Below are 18,962 nucleotides of genomic sequence, written 5' to 3'. Positions count from 1 at the left end.
GATAAGAACATGAGCGAGAAAGGAATAGAAGGACGTGCTGATAGGTTGGGAGGAGGTTCATGTGAAGAATAAACACTGGCATAGACCAGTTGGGACAGATGGCCTATTCTGTGCTGTAAAATTCTCTGTAATTACAAATAATGCCACCCATTTTGCATCCTACTCACAGTCAAATTTCACCTCCAATATCTTTGAATAACTATATTTTGCATGACTTTTATTTTACTTAATTTTACCAATCTTAACACCTGGATGGATTATCCTGTGCATTGGAACTGAATCCAAGAGCAGGAAAGTGAAATGCAGCTCCAAAGTACAGTGCTAGCAGGATTTTGAGTCATGGGGCAAAGATTTCCTCTGGTCGTTACGTGCAATGACATCGTAAATGTGTTCATGAAAGATTTCCTTTCTTCAGCTAGAAATAGTGAACCGCGTTAACCCTCACAAACACATTTACGATATTGCTGCACAGAGCAATCAAAGGAACTCTTGCCTCCTGCTGTTCGACACAATGATGCGCTACAGAATTCAATCATAAGTTGCAAACATTGGAAGAGATAGTTTATGCTTAAGTTGATAGTTTCCTTCTGTGTTTTAATAGTATTTATAAATCTTGAATTTTCAATACTAAAGCAAGATTTCTCGACCATACTCAGCTGGGGGAGATTTGCTCTGTGTTCGATGTAGATTAAAAAGAGAAGCGAGGAGATGAGGTATAACTGCTTTTTACCCAGAGAGTGGTTAGAATGTGGAACTCGCGACCACATGGAATGCGTGAGGTGAAAAGTATAGATGCCTTTTAAATGGAAATTAGGTAAGTACATGAGGGAGAAAGGAACAGAGGGGCATGTTGGGTTTAGTTGAAGCAGAGGTGGGAGTAGGGTCATGTGGAGCATGAGCACAGGCACAGACCAGTTGGGCTGAATGGCCTTTTTCTGTGCTGTACTTTCTATGTAATATCAGAAGGTAATATTTGTACATTTATCAAATTTGCACCAACAGTCAACTTTTGAACCTTTTCTCTCCGAGCCTAGGAATGTTTGTAAAACAGTTTCTCCTCATAGAAGGGTGGCACAGTGGCGCAGTGGTTAGCACCGCAGCCTCACAGCTCCAACGACCCGGGTTCAATTCTGGGTACTGCCTGTGCGGAGTTTGCAAGTTCTCCCTGTGTCTGCGTGGGTTTTCTCCAGGTGCTCCGGTTTCCTCCCACAAGCCAAAAGACTTGTTGGTAGGTAAATTGGCCATTATAAATTGCCCCTAGTTTAGGTAGGTGGTAGGGAAATATAGGGACAGGTGGGGATGTGGTAGCAATATGGGATTAGTGTAGAATTAGTATAAATGGGTGGTTGATGGTTGGCACAGACTCGGTGGGCCGAAGGGCCTGTTTCAGTGCTGTATCTCTTAAAAAAAAAGTACAAAAGCAAAATATTGTGGATGCTGGAAATCTGAAATAAAAACAGAAAATGCTGGAAACGCTCAGCAGGTCAGGCAGGATCTGTGAAGAGCATTCAGGTCATGTACCTGAAACATTGACTCTGCTTCTCTCTCCACAGGCGCTGCCTCACCTGCTGAGTATTTCCAGCATTTTCTGTTTTTATCTCATTGTACAAAGCCTTGTTGTACTGAATCCTTCATTCTCCTAAATAATAAATTTCCTGTGGTAAATTGATGAATGTATGCTTCTCTATATTCAGGTTGGTGATTAAAAATAGGAAAGTGATTTCAGAAGCCCTCTCCACAGAGGCACCTAATAGTCAGGGACTTTAATTGCATCGATTGACGCAACAAAATTAAATGGTTGATGTGGCTCCTGTGTTCTCTACTTTGGGACACCAGTGCTCTGCTTCAGAATATCTGAATTCTGTTTTTTTTTAAATATTAAGAGAAGGCTAAAATTAACTTTAACAGGCTCTCTGGTGGTTTAATGAACCATTTGAGAGCTCTTGGCTGCAGTTATACTGTCATGGGCGTAAAGTCAAAGTGATGTGTTATTTGGGGGAGAGAGAGAGAGTCAAAAAGGATAGAGACGGAGGGAGAGAGCACTCATTGATTTTTCCCTACTGTAGTAGCTTCAAACTTTTTGTATTGATTTGTTGGAAGCTGTACTTTGCCAGACAGACTTCAATTTCAGTGAGATCATTTATAAAGGAGACTAAAAATAGCAGGTGCTGCTATGTCGCTGTGACTCCAGCAAATTTGTCAGTGTTAAAATGAAAGCAAAAATACAGAGGAGTCGATAAATACCTTTTTGATTGTTTGCACTTTAACTGATGTGTGTAAGAATAATTGTGACAAGCTACTTTGTGTAGAAAGAAACTGTGGTATCTTAATGGATAGATGGTAGTGAATACCATATTTATGTGCATATAAGCTGCACCTGTGTGTGTATATAATATCACACCCTAAATTTCTAGTTGTCTTTCCCTGAGGGAAAATAAAAATGCCAATTGCTTGTTTATGGGCTGCATGGCCCACTTTCATCAATTTTCTATAGATTTCTATAGATCTATTGTATTGATATCCAGATGTAGAATTATGTTTCATTTTAAATAAAATGTGCCTCTATACTAAGGAGAACATTTTAAAAGATTTTTATAAATAATAACTTACAGCTATTTTATAGTAATCCAAACTTGGCTGAAAATGACTCTGCTCTTCATGGTTTACATTTTCTGAACCCCTCTGTTGAAGTACTGCCTTGTTATTGACTGGCATTCTTCATTTTCTGTATACGCCCTTGTTATATAGCCCTTATATACAATGCATCAGCAATTTGAGGCTTGCTGTTCCTCAGTGATTCATTACAAATTGCAAGGGTCGGGAGGAATGGCTATGTTTAAAGATTTTGATAGTTCAATCTGTATTTTAATTGTAGTTATATATCCTGTCACTATCATTCTTAAACTTGCATTGAGTATATGCAATCCACTCCTATGCACAATGACTTGAGATCTAATTCATGATTATGGCTTGCTCAGTTATGTGGCAATTGCATAAAGCCTCACACTCTCTATCTTGCTCTCGCATACTTTAGCTTTATCGCTAGTTCTCACTTGTGCTACACCCCTTGCATGACTTGTCAGGAGTCATGAAATTGGACTCCCACAAAATTAACTTTTTAATTTGTCCTTCTCTCATCCTTAACTGTTTGGAAGCTTTCACTGATCCAAGATCCAAGATCCTGATCTGAGGTGCCTCCACCATGGCCTAACTACGCTCACCGCACAACACTTCTCGCACCCCTCCACCCCCCCCACCCCACACCCCCATCCCCCTTGCCTCAGTGGGGCCCAGCTGATTGTCCCTGGTGAGGCCGCCGACACTTGCCTTGTTTCCAAGGCTGACGTCCATCTTGCTGCCCAAGCTGGCTGCTGTCCCGGCAGTGGCCACTGCTCCCAGTGGAGCTACTGGACTGAGAGCTGCCGGGTGCTGATCGGCCGGTAGCTCCTAGAGGCAGGACTTCCTGCCTCAGAGGGGCGGAGGTCCCGCTCGAGGCCAATTAAGGACCTGGGGAGCATAAAATCCTTGCTTGACTCCTCAGGCCCAGCGGAGGTGGGCTCACCACTGACTTTTGGCCAGTGGGCGGGGCTTCCCGCCCAACATAAAATTCCGGCCTTGCATTTATATAGCACCTTTCATGACTTTGGCTAATAAACACTTTGGGATGTTCCAATGAAGAAAATTTGAAGTGTAGTCACTGTTGTAATGTCAGAAATGCAGCAGCCAATTTGCACACAGCAAACTCCTAAAAACAGCACTGTAATAATGACATGTTTTTTGTGGTTGGTTGAGGGATAAATTTTGGACAAGACACCAGGGAAAACTCCCCTGCTCTTTGTCAAAATAGTACCACGGGATCTGTTACATCCACCTGAGGGAGCAAACTGGGGCAGGACTTGTAGGTCCAAAGGCGGATGGGCACAAAAATTAGCGCCACCGGTCATCGTGCCAGTTTGCTGCCATTCTGACTGTCAGCGATTTTGCTCAGTGAGGGGAGGAATGTTGTGGCAAGCCACCCGATTCAGAAAATCGGCCAATTGACCTTGTCAAGGGCCTGTTTGGAATTTTGGTGCGGGTACAGGGGTTACATGAAGGATCAGGAGCAATTCAAGTGGAAGCGGGCGGCAACCCAGTAGGAAGCCGGTCATGGCCATTCCATGCAATTAGTTGAGCCCATAAAAGGGTGCACAGCTGAGAGGAGCACTCAGCCATTGGCACATAGGTGCCATCAGGTGATCACAGTTAGCGGAGCAAGTGGTCCATGTACGCTGGGGCAGTGGAGGGGTTCATGACTCTCCTGGGATCATGGGGCATTCGGAGAGGGAGGGGTGGCAGTAAGGATTGAGAGTCCAGCTAACCGCAAGCAAGGTAACAGCTGGACATGGGATTAAGGTACTCGGACATAGGGTCGCGTAGCGATGAGGATCAACACCCTCAGGAGCAGATGTAGCACCCAGGCATGAGGAGAGGAGCAAATGGCACGCAGGCAAAGAAGGCCATACCCACAGCATCGAGTGCATTGCTGAAGAAACAACTACCTGGACATGTCGGAGAATCAATGCTGCAGGAGGCTGTGTTTATCCAGGCAGTTGGTCACAGAGATTTGTGCCCTCATAGTGGAAGACCTCACATCTCATGGTACTGCTCACCATGTCCTGCCAGTAGCCGTCAAAGCCACCGCGGCCTTGAACTTCTTAGCCTCTGGCTATTTCCAAGGAGCAGCAGCGAGCCTTGGTGGCCTATCTCAAACAGCACCACACCTTTGCAACTCGCAGGTCACTGATGCCCTATTTTCCAGAGCTGGGCAGTGCATACAATTCCAGACCGATGGGGACTCCGCAGCACCGACAGCAGTTGGGTTTCACCTCCTTTGCTGGATTCTGACAGCTACAGGACATCCATTGGTTGCATCCATGTGGTTTTCAAGGCATTTAGTGAGCGGCCAGGGTGATTGATCAACAGGAAGGGCTTTCACTCCCTCAACGTTCAGCTGATCTGTGACCATGAGAGCTTCATGCATGAGTGCGTTCACTTTCCTGGCAGCTGCCATGACTCCCTCATCTTCCGGCAGTTCAGTGTGCCGCAGCTCTTTATGCTGCCACTCAAACTTTGTGGATGGATTCCAGGGGACAAGGGTTAGCCCGTGAACAGATGGCTTATCACCCCTTTACAAAACCGTGAGGCAGAGCCATTGATGTGGTATAACTGAACACATCTGCTCACAAAGACTTCCATCAAGCAGGCCACCAGACTTCTGAAGATGCAGTTCCAGCGCCTGGACTGGTCGGGTGTTGCCCTGCAGTACACTCCTGCTAGGCTCTCGTGCATTGTCGTTGTGGTTTGCTGCATTCTCCGTAACCATGGCCCTCCAGACAGTGTGGGCCTTTTGAAGAGGTGAGGCGCCAGAATGACGCAACTCACCAGAGAAGAGGAAGATGCAGAGCAGAGAGGTGTCCAGGGCCTGTGCAGGACTCTAAGATCTCAACAGGATGACGTCAACGTCAGTAAACATCTGATCCAAGCACGTTTCACCTGAGCGATTCTAACTCGGCAGGACTGCAGGATCTGGAACTCACTTCGATCTGCCTGTAAGAACGCTTCCATTGAAGACACAATCCTGCTTTGATCCATTGGAAATGCCCATAGTGGGCATAGTGCCCATCTGTCCAGCAGGCTCACTGTCCCTATTAAATGGCAATTGCTTCCCTTCACCACTTCACAGAATCTCAGAATTGTTACATCGCAGAAGGCGGCCATTCATCCCTCTTTTCCAGTTCTGCCATTAAAGAATGGAAGCTAACATGTCTGGAGTCATGTCAACATTTACAGTGTTAGCTAAAAGCTAGAGTGCATATTAACAATTGAAATAAACCCCAGTGAACCATTCAGTTCTCCCCTTGTGGCTTCGGATGAGGCGGAGCCAGCCTGCTCCCTTTTGTCTGCTCGTGGAGGTGTCAGTACTGACTGCTACATCGGCGATACTGCAGGGACAACCTCCGTCGGAGGGCCCTGCTGCATACCTGGTCCCTTATTTAGAAGGGCTAAGGAAGCCTGTGATGGTGATGGCGTGCCATGAGGGGTGGCACCCTCAGTCCTTGGATGATGGTCTGGATCGCTGGAGGGGGCCACCAGCTGGGACCTAACTGGCATCCACTCCATGCATCTCTGCACCATCAGCACCAGTGGCTGGTCTTTGCTACAGAGCGTGGCATCCATCCTGTGCATGTCAGTGCAATGTTCCTGCATCCACTCCGAGTGCAGCGACATATGACCCCCTGTGAGGTTGGCCGCCAACTCAATGGAGGAGCTCATGCATTCAAAGCCTTCAGCCATAGTGGTGCACGTGAGCTGAATGGACTCCTCCGTTCTCAGCCCATGACCCTGCCTCAGGGAGCTTCAACGTGTGGGCACACATCTCTCACTATTGCTCAAGTACAGCATCCTTTTCTTGTGACTCCGAGGCCCTGCGTCAGTGGTAGGGAAACTATTAGAGAGGATTATCCGGGACAGGATTTACTCCCATTTGGAAACAAACGAACTTATTAGCGAGAGGCAGCATGGTTTTGTGAAGGGGAGGTCGTGTCTTACTAATTTGATTGAGTTTTCTGAGGAAGTGATGAAGATGATTGATGAAGGAAGGGCAGTGGATGTTGTCTATATGGACTTCAGTAAAGGCTTTGACAAGGTCCCGCATGGCAGACTGGTACAAAAGGTGAAGTCACATGGGATCAGAGGTGAGCTGGCAAGATGGATACAGAACTGGCTCTGTCATAGAAGACAGAGGGTAACAGTGGATGGGTGTTTTTCTGAATGGAGGGATGTGACTAGTGGTGTTCCGCAGGGATCAGTGCCGGGACCTTTGCTGTTTGTAGTATATATAAATGATTTGGAGGAAAATGTAGCTGGTCTGATTAGTAAGTTTGCGGACGACACAAAGGTTGGTGGAGTTGCGGATAATGATGAGGATTGTCAGAGGATACAGCAGGATATAGATCGGTTGGAGACTTGGGTGGAGAAATGGCAGATGGAGTTTAATCCGGACAAATGTGAGGTAATGCATTTTGGAAGGTCTAATGCAGGTGGGAAGTATACAGTAAATGGCAGAACGCCTAGGAGTATTGACAGGCAGAGAGATCTGGGCGTACAGGTCCACAGGTCACTGAAAGTGGCAACGCAGGTGGATAAGGTAGTCAAGAAGGCATACAGCATGCTTGCCTTCATCAGTCGGGGCATAGAGTATAAAAATTGGCAAGTCATGTTGCAGCTGTACAGAACCTGAGTTAGGCCACACTTAGAATATTGCGTGCAATTCTGGTCGCCACACTACCAGAAGGACGTGGAGGCTTTGGAGAGGGTACAGAGGAGGTTTACCAGGATGTTGCCTGGTCTGGAGGGCATTAGCTATGAGGAGAGGTTGGAAAAATTTGGATTGTTTTCACTGGAACGACGGAGGTGGAGGGGCGACATGATAGAGGTTTACAAAGTTATGAGTGGCATGGACAGAGTGGATAGTCAGAAGCTTTTTCCCAGGGTGGAAGAGTCAGTTACTCGGGGACATAGGTTTAAGGTGCGAGGGGCAAAGTTTAGAGGGGATGTGCAAGGCAATTTTTTTTACACAGACGGGGGTGAGTGCCTGGAACTTGCTGCCAGGGGAGGTGGTGGAAGCAGATACGATAGCGACGTTTAAGAGACATCTTGACAAATACATGAATAGGAAGGGAATAGAGGGAGATGGGCCCCGGAAGTGCAGAAGGTGTTAGTTTAGGCAGGCATCAAGATCGGCGCAGGCTTGGAGGGCCGAATGGCCTGTTCCTGTGCTGTACTGTTTTTGTTCTTTGTTTGCATCCATTCTGTCAGGACATCGAGTGCTGGGGCTCTCCGCCTTGCAGATGGGTCAGTGATCACCCCGAGTGCCCATTTCTCCAATGATCAGGAGCACCATGCACCATCAGGCTCTTTCTGTATGTCTCTCTGTCTGTCTATCTCGCTCCCTCTCTCTCTCTCTCTATGTCTCTCTCTCTCTCTGCCTCTGTCACTCTCTCTTGCCGGCTCTCTCTCTCTATCTCTCTCTATTTCTCTCTGTCTCTCTGTCAATCTGTCTGTCTCTCTCTCTCCTTCTCCCTCTCTCCCCCTCTCCCTCTCCCTAAGCCTCTGCCTCTGCCCCTTCCATCCCTCTCTCCCTCTCTCCCTCTTTCCCTCCCTCCCTACCTCACTCCTTCGCTCCCTCGCTCCCTCTCTCTCTCCCTTCCTCCCTCTCTCCCTCCATCCCTCGTCCTCTCTCTGTCTCTCTCTCTCCCTGTCTCTCTATCTATTTGTTTCTCTCTATCTATCTCTCTCTCTGTCCATCTGTCTGTCTGTCTCTCTCTCTCCCTGTCTGACTCTCTCTTCCCATCTGTCTCTCTCTGTCTCTCTCTCCATCTGTCTCTCTCTCTCTCTCGCTCTCTCTCTCTCTCCATCTCCCGCCCCCATCTCTCTCTCTCTCTGTGTCTCTCTCTCTGTCTCTCTCCCACTGTCTCTCTCTGTCACTCTCTCTCTGTCTCTCTCTCTGTCTTCTCTGTCGCTCTCTCTCTCTCTGTCACTCTCTCTGTATCTGTTTCACTGTGTCTCCCTCTCTCTGTCTCCCTCTCTCTGCCTCTCTCTCTCTGCCTCTCTCTCTCTGCCTCTCTCTCTCTCTGTCTCTCTCTCTCTGTCTCTCTGTATCTCTTCTTTTCTGTGTCTCTCTGTCTTTCACACTCTCCCTGTCACTCTCTCTCTGTGTCTCTGTGTATCTCTGTCTCACTGTCTGTCTGTCTGTCTCTATCTGTCTGTCTCTCCCTCTCTCTCTCTGTCACTGTCTCTCTCTTTCTGTCTGTCTCTCTCTCTCTCTCTCTCTCTCTGTCCCTTTCTCTCTTTCTCTGTCACTCTCTCTCTCTCTGTCACTCTCTCTCTCTCTGCCTGTCTGTCTCGGTCTCCCAATCACTCTCTCGGTCTCCCTGTTCCTCTCTCTGTCTGTCTATAGCTCTCTCTCTCTCCCCCTCTCTCTGCCTCTCTCTCACTCTCTGTCACTCTCTCTGTCTCTCTCTCACTGTCTCTCTCTCTCTCTGTCTTTGTCTCTCTCGCTGTATCTGTTTTCCTGTGTCTCTCTGTCACTCTCTCTCTGTCACTCTCTCTCTGTCACTCTCTCTCTGTCACTCTCTCACTGTCTGTCTCTCTCTGTCTCTCTCTGTCTGTCTCTCTCTGTCTCTCTCTCTCTCTGTCTCTCTCTCTCTCTCTGTCGCTCCCTCTCTGTCACTCCCTCTCTGTCACTCTCTCCCTGTCACTGTCTCTCTGTGTCTCTCTGTATCTCTCTGCCTCTCTGTCTCCCTCTCTGTCTCACTTCTCTGTCTGTCTGTCTGTCTCTCTCTCTCTCTGTCTGTCTCTGCCTGTCTCTCTCTGTCTCCCTCTGTCTCTCTCTCTGTCTCTCTATCTCTCTCTCTGTCTCTCTACATGACTCTCTCTCTGTCTGTCTCTCTCGCTCTCTCTCTCTCCCGCTCTCTCTCTCTCTCTCTCTCTCTCTCACTCTCTGTCTGTCTGTCTCGCTGTCTCTCTCTCTCTCTGTTCTCTCTGTCTCTCTCTCTCTGTCTTTCTCTGTCTCTCACTCCGTATCTGTTTTCCTGTGTCTCTCTGTCTCGTTCTCTGTCCCTCTCTCTCTATCTCTCTCTCTCGGTCACTCGGCCTCTCTGTCTCTCCCTCTCTCTCTCTCACTATCTCTCTCTCTCTCTCTCTCTCTCTCTCTCTACCTCTCTCTCTCTCTCTATGTCTCTCTCTCTCTCTCTCTCTCTCCCCTCATCTCTCTTTCTCACTCTGTCTCTCTCTCAGTCTATCTCTCTGTCACTCTCTCTGTCACTCTCTCTCTCTCGCTGTGTCCGTCTCTGTCTCTCTCTCTGCCTCTCTCTCTGTCTCTCTGTTTCTCTCTCTGTCTCTGTCTCCGTCCCTCTCCATTTCTGTCTCTCTGTCTGTCTCTCTGTCACTCTCTCACTGTCTGTCTCTCTCTGTCTCTCTATACCTCTGTTTCCCTGTGTCTCTCTGACTCTCTCCCTCTTTGTCACTCCCTCTCTGTCACTCTCTCCCTGTCACACTCTCTCTGTGTCTCTCTGTATCTCTCTGCCTCTCTGTCTCTCTCTCTCTGTCTCACTTCTCTGTCTGTCTGTCTGTCTCTCTCTCTGTGTCTCTGAGGCTCTCTGTCTCTGTCTCTCTCTCTCTCTGTCTCTCTCTCTCTCTCTCTCTGTCCCTCTCTCTCTTTCTCTGTCTCTGTCTCTCTGTCTCTCTCTCACTCTCTGTCTCTGTCTCTCACTGTCTCTGTCACTCTCTGTTTCTATCTCTCTCTCTCTGTCCTTCTCCCTCTCGCTCTCTATCTCTCTCTCTGTCTGTCTCACTACATGACTCTCTCTCTCTCCTTCTGTCTCTCTCGCTCTCTCTCTCTCCCGCTCCCTCTCTCTCTCTCTGTCACTGTCTGTCTGTCTCGCTCGCTCTCTCTCTGTCTCTCTCTTGGTTTCTCGTTCTCTGTCCCTCTCTCTCTGTCTCTCTCTCTTGGTCTCTCGGCTTCTCTGTCTCTCCCTCTCTCTCTCTCTCTATGTCTCTCTCTCTCTCTCTGCCTCTGTCACTCTCTCTTGCCGGCTCTATCTCTCTCTCTATTTCTCTCTGTCTCTCTCTGTCTCTCCCTCTTTCTCTGTCTCTCTCTCACTGTCTCTCCCTCTCTCTGTCTCTCGCTCTCCCTCTCTCCCTGTCTCTCTATCTATCTGTTTCGCTCTGTCTCTCTCTCTATCCATCTGTCTCTCTCTCTCTCTTTCTGTCTCTCTCTTTCCGTCTGTCTCTCTCTCTCCATCTGTCTCTCTCTCTCCATCTGTCTCTCTCTCTCCATCTGTCTCTCTGTCTCTCTCTCTCTCTCCATCTCCCTCCCTCATCTCTCTCTCTCTGTCTCTCTCTCTCTGTCTCTGTCTCTCTTCTTCCCTTTGTCCCTCTGTCTCTCTCTCTCTCTCTCTGTCTTTCTCTGTCTCTCTCTGTCTCTAACTCTGTATCTATTTCTCTGTCTCTCTCTCACTGTCTCTCTCTCTCTCTCTCTCTCTGTCTCTCTGTATCTCTTCTTCCCTTTGTCCCTCTGTCTCTCTCTCTCTCTCTCCCTGTCACTCCCTCTCTTTCACTCTCTCCCTGTCACTCTCTCTGTGTCTCTCTATCTCACTTCTCTGTCTGTCTGTCTCTCTCTATCTGTCTCTCTCTCTCTGTCTCTGAATCTCTCTGTCTCTGTCTCTGTCTCTCTCTGTGGTTCTCTCTCTCTCTCTCTCTCTGTCCCTCTCTCTCTTTTTCTGTCTCTCTGTCTCTCGGACTCCCAGTCCCCCTCTCGTTCTCCCTGTCCCTCTCTCTCTCTGTGTCTCTCTGTCTGTCTATAACTCTCTCTCTCTCTCTGTCTCTCTCTCTCTGTCTCTGTATCTCTCTGTCTCTGTCTCTCTCTCCATCTCCCTCCCTCATCTCTCTCTCTCTCTGTCTCTCTCTCCATCCCTCTCCATCTCTCTGTCTCTCTGACTCTCTCTCTGTCACTCTCTCTCTCTCACTGTCTCTCTCTGTCTGTCTTTCTCTGTCTCTCTCTCAGTATCTGTTTTCCAGTGTCTCTCTGTCTGACTGTCTCTCTCTCTCTCTGTCTCTCTCTCTCTCTCTGTCTCTCTTTCTCTGTATCTCTCTGTCTCTGTCTCTCTCTCCATCTCCCTCCCTCATCTCTCTCTCTCTCTGTCTCTCTCTCCATCCCTCTCTATCTCTCTGTCTCTCTGACTCTCTCTCTGTCACTCTCTCTCTCACTGTCTCTCTCTGTCTGTCTTTCTCTGTCTCTCTCTCAGTATCTGTTTTCCAGTGTCTCTCTGTCTGACTGTCTCTCTCTCTCTCTCTGTCTCTCTCTCTCTCTCTCTCTGTCTCTCTTTCTCTCTGTCATTCCCTCTCTGTCACTCCCTCTCTGTCACTCTCTCTCTCTGTCACTCTCTCTCTCTGTCACTCTCTAACTCTGTCACTCCCTCTCTGTCACTCCCTCTCTGTCACTCCCTCTCTGTCACTCCCTCTCTGTCACTCCCTCTCTGTCACTCTCTCCCTGTCACTCTCTCTCTGTGTCTCTCTGTATCTCTCTGCCTCTCTGTACTCTCTCTCTGTCTCACTTCTCTGTCTCCCTCTCTCTCCCTCTCTCTCCCTCTCTCTCCCTCTCTCTCCCTCTCTCTCCCTCTCTCTCCCTCTCTCTACCTCTCTCTACCTCTCTCTACCTCTCTCTACCTCTCTCTACCTCTCTCTCTCGCTCTCTCTCTTTCTCTGTCACTCTCTTTCTCTGTCACTCTCTCTCTCTGTCTCCCAGTCCCCCTCTCAGTCTCCCTGGCCCTCTCTCTCTGTCTCTCTCTATCTCTCTCTCTCTCTCTCTCTCTGTCTCTCTGTCTTTCTATAGCGCTCTCTCTCTCTCCGTCTCTCTCTCCCTCTCTCCGTCTCTCTCTCACTCCCTTTCTCTGTCTCTCACTGTCTCTCCCTCTCTCTCTGTCTCCCTCTCACGATCTTTCTATCTATCTCTCTGTCCCTGTCTCTCTCACTCCGTCTCTCACTCCGTCTCTCACTCCGTCTCTCACTCCGTCTCTCACTCCGTCTCTCACTCCGTCTCTCACTCCGTCTCTCTGGCTCCATCTCTATGTCTCCGTCACTCTGTCTCCATCTTTCCGTCTCTATGTCTCTGTCTGTCTCTCTGCCTCTCTGTCTCTCTCTGTCTCTGTCTGTCCATCTGTCTCTCTCTCTCTGCCTCACTCTGTCTCTCTGACTGTCCGTCTCTCTCTGTCTTTCTCTCTCTCTCTCTCTCTCTCTCTGTCACTCTCTCTCTCTGTCTCTGTCTCTCTCTCTCTCTCTCTCTTTGTCTCCCTATGTCTCTGTCTCCCTGTGTCTGTCTCCCTGTCTCTCACTCTCTCTCTCTGCCCTGTGTGTCTCTCTCTCTCTCGCTTTCTCTCTCTCTCTGTCTGTCTCTCTCTCCGTCTCTCTCTCCATCTCTGTCTTTCTCTCTGTCTCCCTGTATCAATCTCTGTCTGTCTCTCTGCCTCTCTGTCTTTCACTGTTTCTCTGTCCCTGTCACTCTCTCTCTGTATCTCTCTCTCTATCTCTTTCTCTCTGTGTATCTTGTCTCTCTCTCTCTCCCTCTCTCTCTGTCTCTCTGTGCCTCTGTCTGTGTGTCTCTCTTTCTCTCTCTCCCTTCCTCCCTCTGTCCCTCCCTCTCAACCTCGCTTCCCCTCTCCCCCTCTTTCTCTCCCCCTCTTTCTCTCCCCCTCTTTCTCTCCCCCTCTTTCTCTCCCCCTCTTTCTCTCCCCCTCTTTCTCTCCACCTCTTTCTCTCCACCTCTTTCTCTCCACCTCTCTCCCTCATCTGTCTCTCACTCTGTCTCTCACTCTGTCTCTCCCTCTCTCTCCCTCTCTCTCCCTCTCTCTCTCTTTCTCTGTCTCCCTGTGTCTCTGTCTCCCTGTGTCTCTGTCTCCCTGTGTGTGTCTCTCTCTGTCTCTGTCTCTGGCTCTCACTCTCTCCGTCCCTCTCTCCGTCCCTCTCTCCGTCTCTCCGTCTCTCCGTCTCTCCGTCTCTCCGTCTCTCCGTCTCTCTGTCTCTCTGTTTCTGTCTGTCTGTCTCTGTCTCTATTTCTGTCACTCTGTTTCTCTCTCGGTCTCTCGGGCTCTCTCCATCTCTCTGTCTCTCTCTCGGTCTCTCGGGCTCTCTCCATCTCTCTGTCTCTCTCTGGGTCTCTCTCGCTGTCTCTCTGTCTTTCTCTCTCTCCCTCTCTCTCCCTCTCTCTCCCTCTCTCTCTGTCTCTCTCTGTCTCTCTCTGTCTCTCTCTCTCTGTCTCTCGCTCTCTCTATCCCTCTCTCTCTTTCTCTGTCACTCTCTTTCTCTGTCACTCTCTTTCTCTGTCATTCTCTTTCTCTGTCATTCTCTCTCTCTCTCACTCTCTCTCTCTGTCTCCCAGTCCCCCTCTCGGTCTCCCTGGCCCTCTCTCTCTGTCTCTCTCTGTCTTTCTATAGCGCTCTCTCTCTCTCTGTCTCTCTCTCCCTCTCTCCGTCTCTCTCTCACTCTCTTTCTCTGTCTCTCACTGTCTCTGTCTCTCTCTCTGTCTCTTTCTCTCTTTCTCTCTCTCACGATCTTTCTATCTATCTCTCTGTCCCTGTCTCTCTCACTCCGTCTCTCACTCCGTCTCTCACTCCGTCTCTCACTCCGTCTCTCACTCCGTCTCTCTGGCTCCGTCTTTCTGTCTCTATGTCTCTGTCTGTCTCTCTGCCTCTCTGTCTCTCTCTGTCTCTGTCTGTCCATCTGCCTCTCTCTCTCTGCCTCACTCTGTCTCTCTGACTGTCCGTCTCTCTCTGTCTTTCTCTCTCTCTCTCTCTCTCTCTCTCTCTCTGTCACTCTCTCTCTCTGTCTCTGTCTCTGTCTCTCTCTCTCTCTCTCTCTTTGTCTCCCTATGTCTCTGTCTCCCTGTGTCTGTCTCCCTGCCTTTCACTCTCTCTCTCTGCCCTGTGTGTCTCTCTCTCTGTCGCTTTCTCTCTCTCTCTGTCTGTCTCTCTCTCCCACTCTCTCCCTCTCTCTCTGTCCCTCTCTCTCCCTCTCTCTCTGTCCCTCTCTCTCCGTCTTGTCTTTCTCTCTGTCTCCCTGTATCTATCTCTGTCTGTCTCTCTGCGTCTCTGTCTCTCTGTCCCTGTCACTCTCTCTCTGTCTCTCTCTCTCTTTCTCTCTGTGTATCTTGTCTTCCTCTCCCTCTCTCTCTGTGCCTCTGTCTGTGTGTGTGTGTCTCTCTCTCTCTCTCCCTTTCTCCCTCTGTCCCTCCCTCTCAACCTCGCTTCCCCTCTCCCCCTTTTTCTCTCCACCTCTCTCCTTCCATCTCTCCCTCGTCTGTCTCTCACTCTGTCTCTCTCGTTCTCTCTCTCTCTCTTTCTCTGTCTCCCTGTGTCTCTGTCTCCCTGTGTCTCTGTCTCCCTGTGTGTGTCTCTCTCGCTCTCGCTCTCACTCTCTCGCTCTCTCGCTCTCTCTCGCTCTCTCTCGCTCTCTCTCTCGCTCTCTCTCTCGCTCTCTCTCCGTCTCTCTCTCTCTCTCTGTTTCTCTGTCTGTCTCTCTCTCTCTCTCTCTCTCTCCATCTCTCTGTCTCTCTGTCTGTCTCTGTCTCTATTTCTGTCACTCTGTTTCTCTCTCGGTCTCTCGGGCTCTCTCCATCTCTCTGTCTCTCTCTCGGTCTCTCGGGCTCTCTCCATCTCTCTGTCTCTCTCTGGGTCTCTCTCGCTGTCTCTCTGTCTTTCTCTCTCTGTCTCCCTCTCGGTCTCTCTGGGTCTCTCTCGCTGTCTCTCTGTCTTTCTCTCTCTGCCTCTCTCTCGGTCTCTCTGGGTCTCTCTCGCTGTCTCTCTGTCTCTCTCTATCTGTCTCTCTCTCTCTGTCTCTGAATCTCTCTGTCTCTGTCTCTCTCTGTGGTTCTCTCTCTCTCTCTCTGTCACTCTCTCTGTCTGTCTGTCTGTCTGTCTCTCGGTCTCCCAGACCCTCTCTCGTTCTCCCTGTCCCTCTCTCTGTCTCTCTCTCTCTCTCTCTCTGTCACTCTCTCTCTGTCACTCTCTCTCTCTCTGTCTGTCTGTCTCTCGGTCTCCCAGTCCCTCTCTCGTTCTCCCTGTCCCTCTCTCTGTCTCTCTATCTCACTCTGTCTCTCTCTCACTGTCTCTCTCTGTCTGTCTTTCTCTGTCTTTCTCTGTCTCTCTCTCTGTATCTGTTTTCCAGTGTCTCTGTCACCCCCTCTCTCTGTCACCCCCTCTCTCTGTCACCCCCTCTCTCTGTCACCCCCTCTCTGCACCCCCTCTCTGTCACTCTCTCCCTGTCACTCTCTCTCTGTGTCTCTCTGTTTCTCTCTGCCTCTCTGTACTCTCTCTCTGTCTCACTTCTCTGTCTGTGTCTCTCTCCCTCTCTCTCCCTCTCTCTCCCTCTCTCTCCCTCTCTCTCCCTCTCTCTCCCTCTCTCTCTCTCTCTGTCTCTCGCTCTCTCTATCCCTCTCTTTCTCTGTCACTCTCTTTCTCTGTCACTCTCTCTCTCTCTGTCACTCTCTCTCTCTGTCTCCCTGTCCCCCTCTCGGTCTCCCTGGCCCTCTCTCTCTGTCTCTCTCTGTCTTTCTATAGCGCTCTCTCTCTCTCTGTCTCTCTCTCCCTCTCTCCGTCTCTCTCTCTCACTCTCTTTCTCTGTCTCTCACTGTCTCTGTCTCTTTCTCTCTTTCTCTCTCTCTCTCTCTCTCTGTCTCTCTCTCACGATCTTTCTATCTATCTCTCTGTCCCTGTCTCTCTCACTCCGTCTCTCACTCCGTCTCTCACTCCGTCTCTCACTCCGTCTCTCACTCCGTCTCTCACTCCGTCTCTCTGGCTCCGTCTCTCTGGCTCCGTCTCACACCTCCGTCTCTCTGGCTCCGTCTCTTTGTCTCCGTCGCTCTGTCTCCATCTTTCTGTCTCTATGTCTCTGTCTGTCTCTCTGCCTCTCTGTCTCTCTCTGTCTCTCTCTGTCTCTGTCTGTCCATTTGTCTCTCTCTCTCTGCCTCACTCTGTCTCTCTGACTGTCCGTCTCTCTCTGTCTTTCTCTCTCTCTCTCTCTCTCTGTCACTCTCTCTCTCTGTCTCTGTCTCTCTCTCTCTCTCTCTCTTTGTCTCCCTATGTCTCTGTCTCCCTGTGTTTGTCTCCCTGCCTCTCACTCTCTCTCTCTGCCCTGTGTGTCTCTCTCTCTGTCGCCTTCTCTCTCTCTGTCTGTCCCTCTCTCCCACTCTCTCCCTCTCTCTCTGTCCCTATCTCTCTCTCTCTCTCTGTCTCTCTCTCACGATCTTTCTATCTATCTCTCTGTCCCTGTCTCTCTCACTCCGTCTCTCACTCCGTCTCTCACTCCGTCTCTCACTCCGTCTCTCACTCCGTCTCTCTGGCTCCGTCGCTCTGTCTCCATCTCTCCGTCTCTATGTCTCTGTCTGTCTCTCTGCCTCTCTGTCTCTCTCTGTCTCTGTCTGTCCATCTGTCTCTCTCTCTCTGCCTCACTCTGTCTCTCTGACTGTCCGTCTCTCTCTGTCTTTCTCTCTCTCTGTCACTCTCTCTCTCTGTCTCTGTCTCTCTCTCTCTCTCTCTCTTTGTCTCCCTATGTCTCTGTCTCCCTGCCTCTCACTCTCTCTCTCTGCCCTGTGTGTCTCTCTCTCTGTCGCTTTCTCTCTCTCTCTGTCGCTTTCTCTCTCTCTCTGTCGCTTTCTCTCTCTCTCTGTCTGTCTCTCTCTCCCACTCTCTCCCTCTCTCCCTGTCCCTCTCTCTCCTTCTCTCTCTGTCCCTCTCTCTCCGTCTTGTCTTTCTCTCTGTCTCCCTGTATCTATCTCTGTCTGTCTCTCTGCGTCTCTGTCTCTCTGTCCCTGTCACTCTCTCTCTGTCTCTCTCTCTCTTTCTCTCTGTGTATCTTGTCTCTCTCTCCCTCTCTCTCTGTGCCTCTGTCTGTGTGTGTCTCTCTCTCTCTCTCTCTCTCTGTGTATCTTGTCTCTCTCTCCCTCTCTCTCTGTGCCTCTGTCTGTGTGTCTCTCTTTCTCTCTCTCTCTCTCTCCCTTTCTCCTTCTGTCCCTCCCTCTCAACGTCGCTTCCCCTCTCCCCCTTTTTCTCTCCACCTCTCTCCTTCCATCTCTCCCTCGTCTGTCTCTCACTCTGTCTCTCATCGTTCTCTCTCTCTCTCCCTCTCTCTCTCTTCTCTCTGTCTCCCTGTGTCTCTGTCTCCCTGTGTCTCTGTCTCCCTGTGTGTGTCTCTCTCTGTCTCTGTCTCTGTCTCTGTCTCTGTCTCTCGCTCTCTCGCTCTCGCTCTCGCTCTCGCTCTCGCTCTTCGCTCTCGCTCTCTCGCTCTCATCGCTCTCTTCGCTCTCACTCTCGCTCTCTCGCTCTCTCGCTCTCTCGCTCTCTCGCGCTCTCAGCGCTCATCGCGCTCTCGCTCTCTCGCTCTCTCTCTCGCTCTCTCTCTCGCTCTCTCTCTCCCTCCCTCTCTCTCTCTTTCTCTGTCTCCCTGTGTCTCTGTCTCCCTGTGTCTCTGTCTCCCTGTGTGTGTCTCTCTCTGTCTCTGTCTCTGTCTCTGGCTCTCGCTCTCTCGCTCTCACTCTCGCTCTCTCGCTCTCTCGCTCTCTCGCTCTCTTCGCTCTCTCGCGCTCTCCGCGCTCATCGCGCTCTCGCTCTCTCTCGCTCTCTCGCTCTCCTCGCTCTCTCTCTCCCTCTCACTGTCCCTCTCTGTGTCCCTTTCTCTGTCTATCTCTCACTGTCCCTCGTTGTCTCTGTCTCACTCTCTTTCTCTCTCTCTCCCTCGCTCTCTGTCTCTCTCTCTCTGTCGGTCTGTCTCTCTCTCTCCTCTGTCTCTGTCGCTTTTTCCCTCTCTCTCTTTGTCCCTCTCTCTCTGTCACTGCCTGTCTCTGCATCTCTCTCCTCTGTCTCTCTCTCAGTCTCTCTCCATCTCTATCTCTCTCTCCATCTCTATCTCTCTCCATCTCTATCTCTCTCCATCTCTATCTCTCTCCATCTCTCTCTGTGTCCCCCTCTCTCTCTCTCCCTCTCTCTCTGTCCCCCTCTCTCTCTGTCCCCCTCTCTCTCTGTCCCTCTCTCTGTCCCTCTCTCTGTCCCTCTCTCTGTCCCTCTCTCTCTGTCCCTCGCTCTCTCTGTCCCTCGCTCTCTCTGTCCCTCTCTGTCTCTGTCCCTCTCTCTCCCTGTCTCTCCCTGTCTCTCCCTGTCTCTCCCTGTCTCTCCCTGTCTCTTTCTGTCTCTTTCTGTCTCCTTCTGTCTCTCTCTGTCTCTCTCTGTTTGTGTCTCTCTCTCACTCTCCCTCGCTCTCTCTTGCTTTCTGTCCCTCTCACTGTCTCTCTCTCTCTTTGTCTCTCTCTCTCTCTCTGTCTCCCTCTCTGTCTGTATCTCTCTCTCTCTCTCTGTCTCTCTCTCTCTCTATTTCTG

The 18,962-nt window shown here is 50.0% G+C and overlaps 1 protein-coding gene across 1 annotated transcript in view; it reads left to right on the top strand.

Annotated features, from left to right (window-relative positions):
* The first annotated feature begins 731 nt into the window (after positions 1 to 731).
* Positions 732 to 18,962, top strand: part of LOC137350649 (CUGBP Elav-like family member 4) — an 856,190-nt gene continuing 837,959 nt past the window's right edge. The window contains exon 1 of the mRNA XM_068015445.1: positions 732 to 814. Within this exon, the coding sequence (XP_067871546.1) occupies positions 793 to 814 (22 nt within the window). The 5' untranslated portion in view covers positions 732 to 792. The remainder of the gene's footprint in view (positions 815 to 18,962) is intronic.

This window comes from Heterodontus francisci, chromosome 35, assembly GCF_036365525.1.
Source record: "Heterodontus francisci isolate sHetFra1 chromosome 35, sHetFra1.hap1, whole genome shotgun sequence".
Lineage (NCBI taxonomy): Eukaryota > Metazoa > Chordata > Chondrichthyes > Heterodontiformes > Heterodontidae > Heterodontus > Heterodontus francisci.
Note: the sequence above shows the minus strand (reverse complement) of the source record. Positions and strands in the feature narration are given on the sequence as shown.